This window comes from Choloepus didactylus, chromosome 11, assembly GCF_015220235.1.
Source record: "Choloepus didactylus isolate mChoDid1 chromosome 11, mChoDid1.pri, whole genome shotgun sequence".
Lineage (NCBI taxonomy): Eukaryota > Metazoa > Chordata > Mammalia > Pilosa > Megalonychidae > Choloepus > Choloepus didactylus.
The window spans coordinates 66,133,402-66,148,597 of record NC_051317.1 but is presented as its reverse complement, the minus strand read 5'-3'; the positions used below and the strand labels follow the sequence as shown (position 1 = coordinate 66,148,597).

General features: G+C 38.1%; 1 protein-coding gene across 1 annotated transcript in view; it reads left to right on the top strand.

Annotated features, from left to right (window-relative positions):
- The window catches only part of LIFR (LIF receptor subunit alpha), a 79,043-nt gene that overhangs the window by 55,078 nt on the left and 8,769 nt on the right, over nucleotides 1–15,196 (top strand). Inside the window, 7 exon segments of the mRNA XM_037798784.1 lie at nucleotides 593–663; nucleotides 3,401–3,614; nucleotides 5,554–5,733; nucleotides 8,673–8,774; nucleotides 9,425–9,592; nucleotides 13,545–13,706; nucleotides 14,637–14,730. Of these exon segments, the coding sequence (XP_037654712.1) occupies nucleotides 593–663; nucleotides 3,401–3,614; nucleotides 5,554–5,733; nucleotides 8,673–8,774; nucleotides 9,425–9,592; nucleotides 13,545–13,706; nucleotides 14,637–14,730 (991 nt within the window).

Below are 15,196 nucleotides of genomic sequence, written 5' to 3'. Positions count from 1 at the left end.
AGCTCTAGTCATGGGGATATAGCAGTGAATAAAACAGAGATCTCTGCCCATGGAGTTTATAGGCTAGAGAATTAAGAATAAATTAAAATATGTATGTAATCCTATGCCAGGAGATGATGAGTGCCACAGAAAGAAAAATAAAGCCTAGAGAGGGAGCCAGGAAATGCACGCCTGATGGTTTATCTGGGGGAAAAGTGTTCCAGGCAGAGGGCACGGACAATGCAGAGAGCTGGAGGCAGGCATCCTGGGCATATTTGCAGAACAGCAAGGGAGCCAGGGAGTGGCTGGAGAGTCTTGAGCAAGGAGCAGGGAGGAGGTTTTGAGAGACAGGCACCTGAGGGCCAGATTGTGTAGGCCTTGAGGGTGATTGTAACCCTTTCTAAGAGCCTTGTGTTTTCCAGAGGTGGAGAGCTCCGCTTTTCCCTTTGCTTCATTTTCTATTGGAAGCCAATGAATGGCTTCACATTTGTATTGAGAATTTCGGAAACCCTAGAAAAAAATTTCAAGCACCACCATCTCAGTTGTTGATATTATCACCTAACATATGGTCAGTAAACATCTTCAAATACTAACTTCTAAATCTCCTTCCTAGTTCCTTCAAAGGGACCAGATACTTGGAGAGAGTGGAGTTCTGATGGAAAAAATTTAATAATCTATTGGAAGGTAAATATCTTAATATTTTCTCTGAACACTTAACTTTATTGTGCTAAACTGCTTAATTTATATATAGTACTTTGGTTATGGAGGAGCTAGGATTTCCCACACTGGCTTAGTTTGGAGTACTGGTGAGAATCTAACCTGGTTCCTAAAGTCCACAAATCCCTCACTAATCACTGCTGATTCACCATAGTTGTTCTTACTTAGGATCATCTGTCTCAGATGAGCTTGATTTTGCAAGGGCTGAAGATCCATTTCCTTTGCTTTAGTCGGAAACACAGCCAGAAACTATAAGTTAGAATCCCACATGTTTATGTTAACATCTTTTCTTCTGTGAATATATTTCATGTGTAGTTTGTTTCCTTTAAATAAGTTGCATGGTTTAGTAAAATTTTTTAAATAAAATATGAATTGCGTTACATTTTACCAGTTTTTCTCTACTAGAGCAAACTTTTTTGTTGTGTTTTAAATTGTCTGTTATATAAAAACAACAAAGACCCATGAAAATTGTTTTTACGTCAGATTTTATAAGGATAGCCATAATTGGATTCTTTCAAATAGCAAATTTTATTGAAAGTAAAGCAGAATTTTATTTTTACAAAAATTTGATATCAATACAGCATTTAGTAAAGTGAGGTATATGAGCCAGTTCAGTTATAAATTTTATCGCTTTGATCGTATATGAGAGTCACATCCTCTTTACTCATGATTAGAAAATTCCCTGGCTATATATATAGCAACGATTATTCAAATTACTTTGATGTAGAAAACATTTGGAATGTTGTTCCAACTAGATGAATGTTTAACCAAGGGTTAAAAATAATGAAGCGATTTTACATTCTGCATTCAGTGATTAGTTTTATGGTGATGTCGTTCATCAAGGAAGAGCATATTTGGGTGGAAAATTATGTTTTGGATACAATGAATTTGTGTTCTTTGTTGTTTTAAATTAGAGCAGCTGAAGGTTTACAGAATAATCATGCAGAAAGTATGGACTTCCCATATCCCACCCCCCAATCCCCCACCACACACAGTTTTCTCTATTAGTAATATTTTGCATTAGTGTGGTACCTTTGTTAAAATTGATGAACAACATTATTATACTTATACTATTAACTGTAGTCCATAGTTTATGTTAGAGTTCGCTCTTTGTTTTACTGGGAACTCCAGTGAAGGTGTTCGATGAATTCTCCAAGAGGAGCTGACTGGCTGAAGTTGAGATGGAAATTCTCTTTTCTGACAGCTGAAATCATCGCTTCTCCTTTTAAAGCCTTCAACTGATTGGAGGAGACTTCTCTCATTGTTAAAAGCAGTCTCCTCAGTTGATTGTAGATGTAATCAGCTGTAATCAGCCATAGATGCAATCAGCTTACTGACGATTTAAGTCCATGAAATGTCCTCACAGTAACAATCAGACCAGTGCTTGCTTGACCATAAAACCAGACACCATCACCTGGCCAAGTTGACCCATGAACTTAACCATCACAAGCCTTGTTTTCAGAAAAGTGTTAATATTAATGTCAGTCTACATCAGAGGGTCTCATATGTTGCCATATAAATTGGTGCACTTATTTTTAAATGTTTGAGAAGTTGTAGGTTTACCCAAAAAATTGTATAGAAAAACAGTTTCCATGTATCACCCCTCACACACAGTTTTCCCTATTATTAACACTTTGTATTAGTGTGGTACCTCTGTTACAGCTGGTGAAACAATATTGTTATAGTCATACTATTAACTGTAATCCATACTTTAATTGGCATTCACTGTGTTGTACCATAGTGGCTTTTTTAAAAAATTTTTATTTTAGTAACATGTATACAACCTAATATTTCCCCTTTTAGCCACACTCAGATACATTATTTAGTGCTCTTAACTACATTGACAGTGTCACAGGACACTCTTTTTGTAACGCAGTTTAGCTATACAAATAAAGAAGTTAGAGCATTCATTTCCTTTTATCCAGTAAGTTCACTTTTGGGGAATCTATATTAAGAATCAATCCTAACTATGAAAAAGAAAAAATAATATAGCACCAAAATGTTCATCAAAATATTGTTTTAGTATTTTGAAAAACTGGGAACAACATTAAGTTTCATTTATTTCAGGAATGTTCAAATAAACTGGTAAAAATGACATGAATTTTAAACTCATTTAGATGTTTATAAGTGTATTAACAAGGAGAAGTGTGTAAAAAAAGATAAAATTATGTAGTATGATTAATTCAGTGTTAAAAATCTATACCTAGAAAAACTGCTTGAAGAAAATATCAAAGTGTAAGAGTAGTTATATTTAAAAGATAGAGCTATGGGAGATTTGTACTTCTTCAAATTTTTGTGTATTTTCCAAATTTTCTGTAATGGCATGTACTATTTTAAAATGAGAGAACAATAAATGTGATGATGCCATAACTTCAGTTTGTATTAAAATAGAACATTGCTTCTGATCATTTTTATTTTTTGGCATCTGAGAAGTGGGAAGATAATTACTCTGTTGTATTTCCTTAGTTTTTCAATTCCTGTATACTCTTACTTTCAGCAAAGGTAGCTTTTGCTTAGCATCAGTTACCTGGTTTATCTAGGTCATAGTGGATTTTAAACCAATGTTTTGCTTTTAACAGCTTCATCTCTAATGTTAAATTGTTATTGTTAGTGTCTTCTCCAGATTGGACTTCATAGCCTTGCTGATTTCACAGTCACTTCCTACAGCTTTTTAAAAGAGAATTTGTTTTCTCTTTTCTCATAGCCTTTACCCGTTAATGAAGCTAATGGAAAAATACTTTCCTATAATGTATCATGTTCATCAGATGAGGACACGCAGTCCCTCTCTGAGATCCCTGATCCTCAACACAAAGCAGAAGTACAACTTGATAAAAATGATTACATCATCAGTGTGGTGGCAAAAAATTCTGTTGGCTTATCTCCACCTTCAAAAATAGCTAGTATGGAAATTCCAAATGGTGCGTACTTAAGATAATTTAGTATGTATGAACAGCAAATTAAAGTGAAGGTGTTGGGTCTCTTGTTTAATGTCAGTATTCTTCTTGTATTCTCTGCTGCGACTGATATATGAGGAGGAATCAGCACTTTAATGTCTAATATTCATTGAGAGACAGCAGTCATTAGTATCGACTCAAAGCTTCTACTGTGATAGATAAGATAATTATTGTACCTAATTACACTGTTGCCTAATGTCAGAGAGTTATGGTGGTGGATATTGCTCCTAGGAAGAAATATTTTAACGGTTTATTCAAATGTCAATTTCACATATTGCTGCGAGAGGATGAGAGTTGATGCAGCTTTGTTGATAGATAATTCTTTATTAATAGGAATCCTTTATTGATAAGAAATTCTTCCTACAGTCTAAATTGAACCTTCAGTATAAGCTTAAAAAAACACAGTGGTGTGATTTATAAAATGTAGTGCCTGCCTTTAAGTTTCGTGGCTTACCGGTATGAGAACCTTCCTCCTGAGCCTCTACCTGAGCAGCTTTTCGGGTCAAGAGTTTTAAATGAGCCTCTTCTCTGTCTGTTAACTCCTCCTCCAAGTCATTCCCTGGTCCCCCCTTTGCTGTCCTGCCCCAACTCGAGAGCACCGTTCTGTCATCACCCACTCCTAGAGGGAGAAAAGTTGGTCTAGTTAGAGTCCTCTGAGTATTTATCTTTTCAACTCTTACTTGAGGCAGTTTCTTATTGCTTGTTACTTATAAAGAAGGAATGGGAAGAATCTGGTACTTTTCAGAGATGGAGAACACTGGCCAGTTGGCACTGCCCACCGGGAATGTCCACAGGGCAGTGGTGGAGCAGAAGCAGGGAGGTGGGCCTGGCCAAAAGAAAAAAAAAAAAAAAAAGAGTGAGATGTGTGGACATCCATCAGATGATTTAGATTATATTTTATTGCTTTCACAATGGTAGGCAACAGCTATGTTATCTTGTAAGTCAAGAACTACAATCCTGTCTTTTCAGTGTGTCACTCGGTCATTTATAGAACTAATAGTAATCTAGTCATCAGCTTTCAGACACTTACCGAGGCCCCAGAACAAACTGTTGTTCTTGAGGATGTCCCGAGTGGGAAGTCCTGCAGCCTCTGAACAGATTTACAGTGTGGGTTTCTAATCATATTGAACAAAAAGCTGTCATGTCCAAAGTCTTCTCTGTTCTAAGCCAAATTGTCACCAGTGCTCAGTAGTAGTTGCTTTATGATTGTGAATTTTGCTCAGAAAACATTCCTGTGGTAGCCCTCAACTTACTGAGGCTTTAAATACAAATCAGTTATAGAAATTACTTCCTCTGTCCTGCTTCTGTGGGGAATTTCCCCGTCCTTTTTGGCTGCACTGCCCTAAACCCCTCCCCCCACCCCATTCCTCACCCTGTCTAGGGTGGCAGTCTTCCTGTTGGTTCAGCATGCCTTCTTCAAGTGCCTCCTCTGCTTGTGTGGGCGGGTGCTGGGCTTATAGGTAGAAGCCGCCACCTGCTCTCATGGAACGCACATCAGAGTGGAGAAAGAGGGTAGGGACTCAACGCTGTACACCTGTGCTCTTCACCAGCCTCCCCACCCCCCTCACTCTGTTCCCATGCACCGTCCCCTCTATTCTCCTCAGCCCGTCATTCTCCCAGTCTCCCTAACCTGGCCCCATTACATCAGTCCCTCATCCTAGGTGCTTTTTCATTAATTTTTCCTTAGCTGCTAGAAAAATGACCTTTGAAAAAAAATTAGGTGTTATTTATGTGTACTAATAATTACTGTAAAACAAAAAAGAACAGAGGAACAATTTTAATTTTTGCTAAAGGTCTGTTTAGTTTCTGATCAGTAGAGTAATTTTTTATAAACCTTGTACATTTTCATGAGGTTTGTCTTATGTTTTTAATGCCAGTAAAATTTCTTTCTTTCTTGTTAAAGATGACCTCAAAATAGAGCAGGCCATTGGAATGGGAAATGGGATTTTTCTCACTTGGAATTATGATCCCAACATGACTTGTGACTATGTTATTAAATGGTGTAACTCATCTCAGTCAGAACCATGCCTTATGGACTGGAAAAAGTTCCCGTCAAACATCACTGAAGCTCTAATAGAATCTGGTAAGATGAATTGTTGTCTCTCAACTAAAGTTCTTAAAAAATATTTTTTGAAAGAGCAGTACCTGGTGTGACTGAGGTGAATGAAATGATTCTCCCTTCCCTGGTGCGAGTGTGGACTGGTTCAACTCTCCCGAAGGCAGTTTGCTGCAGAGTGTACATGAAAGGATTCATACCCTTTGATCTAGAAATTCCATGTCTAGGCATTTATCCTAAAAAATAATTGGAGAGGAACACAGAGTCACGTCTAAGAATGTTCATCACAGCATTATTTGTAATAGTGAAAACTTGAAAACAACCCAAATATGAAACAGTGGATGGGTAAATTACAGAACATCTGTTAAGTGGAATGTTGAGTAGCATCAAAAATTTTGTCAACGAATATTGAACAATATGGGAAAAATCCTCTTGAAAAAGAAGACTTCAAAACCATAAACAGCCTGGGCTCACTCATCGTTCTTTTGCCTGTGGTTGTCGCAGGACCCATTTTACTAGGTTAGAGGCTGATCACAGAGGACTAGCACCTGTACCCCTTTCCCTCCTGTAGGACAAGGGGACATCACTCTGGGTGGGGGGCCTTGTGTTGTGGATAGCTGACTGCTGGTGAGCCTTTGGAACTTGAAAGATGAGCTGCCCTTGGTATGACACAGCCTGCAAAAATTTAGCCCTCAAGAACTCCTTGGGTAAGCCAGAAACTAAACCAGCCTCCTCCTTTGGAATTATAGCCCTCTTTCCAGTGCCATTGTTCCTTCAAAGTAGCAGAAGTGAATGTATCATGCCTCTATCCCTTGGATACCTGCAACCTGTTGCCAGTTGAAGTGATCCTTTTTGCCATCATTCTTCCTCATGATTCTCCCTCCCCACGTGTGAGTGAAGGGCAGGAGAGCGAGCAGCCTGCCGATTCCTCCTATCCTGGGGGGCAAGCACTACTCATTTACTATTTCACCATCAGATGATGAGGATGAGTACTGTTCATTAGATGATCACATGTGGCTTTGGGCCATGTTTCTCTTCTGCTTGGAAGACAGTCACAGCAGTGATGGTCTTACTGAACTGAACTTTTGGTGCTTTCCTTCCAGTGTACTCACCAGAGTGCACCTCTGACCCATGACCCGCTTCCTGCACCTTCCTTTGCACTTTCACATGTAACTGAGCCTTACCCACCTCTAGGGCACTGTGTAAAGTCTAGCCCCTTCTGTCCTTTCTCACCTGGGCTTTGAGAATAATGGAATGGGCTCAGGTTGGGTGGAGTGGAGGTGGAGAGTGATTTCCTTAGGTTATCAAGGGATATGTTAAATTTAAGCTGAGACCTAAAGGATGAGAAGCTAGCCCTGTGCAAGTGAAGGGGAAGAACTTCCATACTGCAGCAGGTCAAGCAAAGGCCCTCCCGAGGTTGAGAAAGCAAAGGCTCAGAGAAGTTAGGTAATTTGCCTAAGGTCACAAACTAGTGGGTGATAATACCAGAGTTCAAGTTCAGAGCTATTCAGAGCTTCAAGAGGGTGGGACTTTTGCCTTTTACTGGCTGCTGAGTTTTTAGAACAGCACATGGAGCATAGTAGGCACTTATCTTATTTCTTTCTCATCCAGTCATCTATTCATTCTGCTATCCTTTCTTGGATGACCTCAGCACACATTCCTAATGCTCTAACCCAGTCAGGCTTTTGGTTGTGTGTGTGTGTGTGTTTTGAGGTGGTAGAACCCTATAGACTATCAGTTCTTGTAATTTTAATGTAAAACTAGGTACAGATTTGCTAACGCACATGTAATATAAAATCAGAACCACAAACACACCTATCTCCAAAGAAAAAGTTACGAAGCTAAGCACCGCTGGCTGAGGTTTTTTCCATTGATATTTACTTAGTGCTTGCCAGCAAATAACAAAAGAAAAATATTGCAAGAAGAAAAGTTAAAATTGAGGAGTCTATGCAGTTTTACCTTGAATAGTATGATTTTAGATGTTGACCAGCTCACTTTTGAGTCTGTAAATAGCTAGTATTCCATGGGCACATAATTGGAGTACTAGTGCTTTAACCACACCAGAATAATTGCATTTCACAGATGAGATGCAGATCCCCCCACCCTACTATCCCTACTCCCCAAGCAGTTTCTTCTTCCTAGAGTGCCCCTGGTGAGTTCCTAGTTGCCCTTCAAGGTCCTGTTTAGATGGCACTTCATGGTGGCTTTTTTCCAATCTTCTCAGAATCTTTTGGTCTCCATGGCATATGACACATGTAAGCCTGTGTGTCTACCCTCCCCACTGTTCTGCCAACTACTTCATACCAGGGACCTAGATAGTTCATCTCTGTGCTCCCAACACGTCACACATTGCATTGCATCGAGGAGGCATGCGAAAGAGACTTTTTGAATTGAAATTCAAATAATTTCCTTGCACATTTTGCTGAGTTAACACACCTAAGGGCACTAAGTGGCAATGCTGTAAAGAAGCTTGTCTGCTTCCTTTAACACTGAAGCTCCAAGGTGGAGTGGAACTCCTAGTGTTCTGCTCCTCACTGCAGCAGGGGTTTCTTTCCAACCCAGAGATAACACTGACGGAAGGGATTCGCCAAGGCCTGATATGGACCTGTGATGGGTTGGTAAATTGACTCTGGATCAAATCTGGGAAGAAGTTGTTACTACTTGATTTTAAGCAACAGTACGTTAAAGCTTGATCCCTTTTTTCCCCATTGAGGTGATGGAAAAAACTTTACATTACAAGAGAAGTTAATTTGTTTGAGCTAGTATTTAATTTTTATCTAGGCAATGTCACTGAATATTTACCAATTTTGAAAATACAGATGTATTTTATTTTTATAATTATATAACATCTGTTTAAAATTAGCTTTGAAAATTTCAGAGTAAGTTATCATAACTTTGATATTTCTAAAATGGATTTCATGGCAATATGTGTTTTTGAAAGTTTTCTCATTGTGTTCATCCTGTAGATCAGTTTCAACCAGGTGTGAGATACCATTTTTTCTTGTATGGGTGCAGAAATCAGGGATATCAATTATTACGCTCCATAGTTGGATATATAGAAGAATTAGGTAAGTTAAATGGGTAAGTTTTTTTTGTTTTGTTTTGTTTTTTAGATTTCAAGGTAACATGAGAAATTATAAATCAATAACAGTATTGAAGCTGCACTCTAAAAATAGATTGAAGTTGAGCCCTTTAGTGCAAGGAAGGAAAAATAATTTATAAGGTAAATTTAAAATGATTTGATTATTCTTACTGTTTATTTAATAGTTGTATTCCACAATTTTACTGTTGTCATTAAGAAAATCAAATCTTAACTTGGATATCAAAAATATTTAATTTGCATCTGTACAAGTTTCTAAACTATTAACTTATTTTTAGGACTTGATAAATAGGGAAAATACAAGTGGAGTCTATTTGAGTAGCCACTTAAAAATATCACATAGTTTGCTTCACTAGATATGTGTTTTGTCTAAAAGTCGTATTGTAATTTCTACTTCAGTTTTCATAAAGATATTTTTGCTTATGGTTGTTAGTTAAGTTTCACTGCAAAAGTATTTACAATAATATCTCTGAAAGTTTATGGTTAAATAGATGATAAAGTTTTAATCCAAAGTTTAGCTATCTTTTGGGCAGGTGGGGGTTAGAAATCTCATAAAACATTAATGTCTTAATCTGTATTTGTAAAATATCTTTTGGCAATTGGATTTTTCTTTTACAGCTCCAATTGTTGCACCAAATTTTACTGTTGAGGATACTTCTGCAGATTCAATATTAGTAAAATGGGAAGATATTCCTGTAGAAGAGCTTAGGGGCTTTCTAAGAGGATATTTATTCTACTTTGAAAAAGGAGAGAGAGGTACATCTAAGATAAGGGGTTTGGAATCAGGTAAGTAAATGATTAACACTACAGTAATATTCCTTTGAAGGTCCTCATTAACCCAAAAAAGAATGGAAAGGGGTGAGGAAAGGAAAAAGGAAAGAAAGTGCTGCTGAGGAGTTTAATACTGCTTTCCACAACTCTCTGAATATAGGAAAATGAGAATACAGTTGTTCTATGAATATGAGTTTTAAGATTTTAGCATGAAATAAATGGTATGCATGGTCTTTCAGAAAACATTTAAATCGTTTATTCTGAAAGCCTTTTATTATAAGTCCTGCAGAACAGAGGACTTGCATTGTGATCCATAAATAGCATTGTGATCATAAATAGCATAAATAGCATCCATAAATCCATAAATAGCTTCCATAAATAGCATCTTATGAAGATTATTTTACAAAAATAAAATCTTGTAGTTACAGTAATGGAGGAGAAAACTCGGGAATCAAAAGAATGGCTTGGTGTACAACACAGTGAACCATAATGTAAATTATGGACTACAGTTAATAGCATAATTATAATAATATAATACAATAATATTGTTTCACCCACACTAATGCAAAGTGTTAATAACAGGGAAACTGTGTGTATGGGGGGTGGTGTATTTGGGAACTCTGTATTTTCTGCATGGTTTTTCTATAAACCCACAACTTCTCTAATTAAAAAAAGGAGGGTCCTCAGAGTAGCCCTTCTTTCAGACAAAATGGACCTCTGCATATGAAACGGACAAATTTAAAAAAGAAGAATCAGCTAAAAACAAAAGGAATGGCTTTGCAGTCTTGGTTGTTACCTGACAAAATAGCCATCTGTGTCCGCGGTTAGCAGACTTTGTTAGTTCTGGCCTTAATGAGCCGAGAAACTTAATTGATTTCAGTGGGAATTACGTGTATCTATTAGAGTTTAAAAAATGTAGTCAATTCTTGACAGTTGGTAAGTGTGTGTCCAAAGACCTTAAAGAACTCTCAAATTTACAAATACAGAAATGTTTATACAGACTTCTGGCCTTTTCCTAAATTATATTTCTGTCAGGAGTCATGTTTCTTATTCATAATAAAAACTTATATCATCAACTTGTAAGATTTCCTTTCCCTTGATGACCTCTCTTCATAAAGAAATTGTTTTGGTTATTTAATACCTGTCTGACAAATAGAAAGCAACAAAGCTGCAAAGAGATGCTGACTGGGCATTAGCTAAGTCACTTCACCAGACTAGTTTCTAGAGATGAGTGCCTCATCCAAATCACTAATTTCTGCATTTTGTGAATCTTCAGAGTTGCCTGTAGATGAGGGAAACCCTGAATATAAAATTCTACGAAGATCCAGAGTCTAGTGTAATTTCCCTCAAATGCTCAGAAATTGTACACTTGATATTAAAATTCTAGTATCTGGACTTCCAGTTTGGCATGGTGGATTGGTCAAACGTGTTTATCTCTGCTCGGTCCCAAAATCTCACTGAAATTAAAATAAAGGAGAAAACATATAGAGCCATGAGAACAGAGAGAACTGGAGAGGCTTGGAAACAAGAGGATTCAGAAATGTGGGGTTGGGTGGCAGAGGGGAAAATGACTTGGGGGGGGTGGAGGAGAATGGAATCTAAGTGCCACGATGGATGGACTGGTGTCACTGAGAAGTAATATGGTTCACCTGAGCAAGCTGGTGTTAGAGTCAGATGATTAGCACGAGTCAGGCTGAATAGAGGGGGTTGATTGAAAGTCTATAAAAGCAGCAGTTAGACATGCCAGACCCTCCACCTACTTCATGCACACAAGAGGTTAGAGGGTCTTTTTTAGGAAATACTAAGTGATCCCAAAGAAAAGACAAAAGCTGCTGACATTTATGGGGTTCTCCCAGCGAAAACCAGGAACCCACCTAATCATCTTCCACAGGTGGTAAGTGGAAGCCACCAACCTATAATCCCTGACCATGAACACTGAGCTCCCTGTTAGCATTTTAGTGGTTTGCATTTCAAACATGAAGAGCAATCAGGGATCACCACATGGTTGAGAAAGGCTCTAATGTGAAAAAGAAAAACGAGGAGAAATCAAAGGAAAGAGATTCAGTGCAGAGAAACAAATTCAAAATGAAACAAACTGTCCTCAGAAATTTGAGGAAATACTGCATTCCTTAGAAGGACATAGATGCTATAAAAAGTAAGAGCTCCTCAAAATTAAAAATGTGATTGAAGAAAAAAAAATTTTGAATTTGAAAGAAGTGTTGGAGGAGAGGGAAATTCTTCCCTGAAGTAGACAAAGACCGAGGAGAAAAACTGGAATCTAAAAGATTAGAAAATTGAAGGGTCAGACTAAGATTTGCACTGCAGGAGTTCTATAAAGAGAGAACAGAGTGAGTTGGAGGGAAGGAAATCATCACAGAAATTGCATAAGAAAATTTCCCAGAACTAAAGGACTTGAGTGTGTAGAGTGAAAGGTCCCATTAAGCACACAGAGAAATGAATAGGAAATTGGTCCATGCCAAGGTACATCATTAAGAAATTCAGGATCAGCTCATGTATAAAGGAAAAGCCCTCCAAATCTTTCAGAGAAAAGGGTCATGTACAAGGGGGTCTTGGGAATAAGAATAGCAGTCGACTTCTCAGCAACGTATTAGATATTAGACATTATAAAAGCAGCGTCTTCAAAATGCTGAGTGAAAATGATTTGCAACCTAAAATTGTATACTTTGCCAGTCTGTCAGCCAGTAGGAGAGGAGAATGAAGACATTTATGGACAAATGGCAGGATTGCCAGCATTTGCTTCCCCCACGTGTCCTTTCTTGGGGAGCTACGATAGGAGTGCACTGGAATGAGGAAAGGAAGTGGGCAACCCCCAGGAGCAGCAGAGCAGCTGGCGAGGGCAGAGGACACACAGACCTGGGATTTTTGTTGTGTTTGACCATGTGGAAAATTGTATTGGATTTGGGAAAAATTAGGAACTGGTACATAGAAAATCAAGCAAATTAAAAAAAAAAAAGTTATTAGCCCCAAGAAAAACAACATTATTCAAGAAAAGAAACATGATCATTCCAAGCAGTTTGTCCTTGCAGTGATTCATAATTATATGATCACAGCAGGGCAAACACTAAGTTTAAACAAGTGTTTTGGTTTTATCATTTGAGTGATGTTGGAGGAGAGGGGTAGTGATAGTGTAAGAGGTCTACATCTTCATCCACCCGAATGGAACCTGAGCAGATAATATCTAAAATTGAAAAATCAGAACTAGCAACAGAAGTTTGTTATTTTAAAATATGGAGGCAAATACCAAAGAAACCGATAACATGATTTTAAAGGAGTTGCCAGGAGATGGCGGGTACCTACTTTTTGTTATTAGCCATTAGGAGTGTTTAATTTTTTTGAACTATCCTCTTGCCTTATTTTGATGAGAATTTTTAAAACTAATAATTTAAAAAATTCTTCACACTTCCTTTTGAAGTGATTCAGAGGCTTCCTTGCTAGGCTCTCAGGTGAGAGAACTCACCTCTGATTCCCTAAGTGGTTTGAAGTAATCCCTGTGGATTTGTGCCCTTGCTCCCCTGAGTCTCTTGTTCTGTTTCTCAGGTGGGATCAGCCTGAATGACAGTGTCCCCCACACCAAGGGTTATGGTGGTTGTGGGCTTCCTGGCCTTAGTCGTAGAAAGGGAAGTGGCTTGTATCAATGGCTTACTGTGTGCCAGCCGTGATTCCAGAGAATGTACACTAAATCCTCATACACTGCTGCTAGGAAAGTGGTGATATTCTAGTTCCTGGTGAAAGAAACAGAAGTTCAGAATGTTACAGACAGGAAGCCAGCAGCTGACAGAGGTAGAATTTGAACTCGTCTCTGGCTGGCTTCAGAGTCCTTGGCACTGGGGTTGGCTGGCAGCCAGTCTCATTTAAAAGGGGCTGTGGGGTCTGAAGGGTATGATTAAGCATGTGTTTAAAATGTTGTGGAGCTCAGTAATTATCTTATTCTTCATTTTAAAAATAGGTCGTTCTGACATAAAAGTTAAGAATATTACCGACATATCCCAGAAGACACTGAGAATTGCTGATCTTCAGGGTAAGACAAGCTACCATCTGGTCCTGCGGGCCTACACGGATGGTGGCGTGGGCCCAGAGAAGAGCATGTACGTGGTGACAAAGGAGAACTGTAAGTTAAATACTCCTTGGAGATGCTTTCTGTACTTAAATGCAGTGTTTCTAGTGATTTTGATTTATGTAGGAACCCCTGTGGTGGTATGTTTTTTTTTTTCCGTAAATTTCTGGTTTTGTTGCATTTTATTGTGGTGGAGGGCAGTGTTGAAAGGCCATGAAATGACTTCATGTTTATTCTTGTCAGTTTGTGAAGCTATATCCTAATTAGAACCCAATGAATTAATTACTTGGGGCTACCTCTGAAGTCTAGAGTTCTAAATTCATGTTGAATTTATATAATAGCTAACCGGTTTAAAATTTTTTTTGCCTCAGCTGTTCTGTGATATTTAACATAGCCAGGGGAAGAGTGAAAGAAATATCCTAAAAATACTTTTTTTAAAGCACAACTCCTACAAACTCACAACTTTCCAACTCTACTGAGATAGAAAGTAGAGATGAGAAGACTGGTGGGCTTAACCGTCTTTCAGCGACAGAGAACTTGCATTTGATGGCAGGCTTATTCTCTACCCCTGAGCTGGAGTTCAGGAACAGCTCTTAAATAAAGAACCATGAGGATCTGGGTCTCTAAAGCAGTGGTTCTCATCTGGGCATGATTTTGCCCCACAGGGAACATTTGGCAGTATCTGGAGATGGTTTTGGTCGTCAAACTGGAAGGATGCTATTGGCATCCAATGACGGGGGAGAGAGGGGCAGGCTGGAGAAACTGTTAAACAACCTGCAAAGCATAGGCCAGCCCCCAAAAGAGAGAATTATCTAGCCTAAAACTGAGAAACCCTGCTCTGAATAATTTAAGTATTTAGTATAAAAATTATTACTACAGTACTTTAAGGTTTCATTTGAATAGTTTTTCGATGTCACTGGAGCAGTTAGGAGCCTTTTCTTACTAAAAATGGTGATTTTAACATTTGCAACTTTCTCTTTTCAGCTGTGGGATTAATTATTGCCATTCTCATCCCAGTGGCCGTGGCTGTTGTTGTTGGAGTGGTAACTAGTATCCTTTGCTACCGGAAACGAGAATGGTAATGGTACCCGCATTTATTCCTGCTGCTTTATTCTTAAGGGCGTGATTATTTAGTTTATGTGTTGACCAACACATACATCTTTTTGGTTGTAACTGGTTAGTAAAAAACTGTTTTATCTTAGACATACCTAAGGTTGAATTTAGTATTAGGCAAGAACATGGCATATATTTAAAGGTTTAAAAAGTAATAGAGTAGAAGTATAAGTTTTCTCCCTACTATTTTTAGTAATAAGTACTGAAAAAATAGATATTTACAGGCATAAATATGGTCATAGCTTTATTTGAGATTCAGTGTAATTCAATGGTTAAGATTTCATTTGTCCTGATGACTTATTTAGAAAATCTGATCATTTACTCATTTATTCAACAAATATGAGTGAGGGGGGATATAATGGTGAACAAAATAAGCATGGTCCTTATAGACTCATAGTATATAGGATAATGAGGAAGATAGACATTGAGCC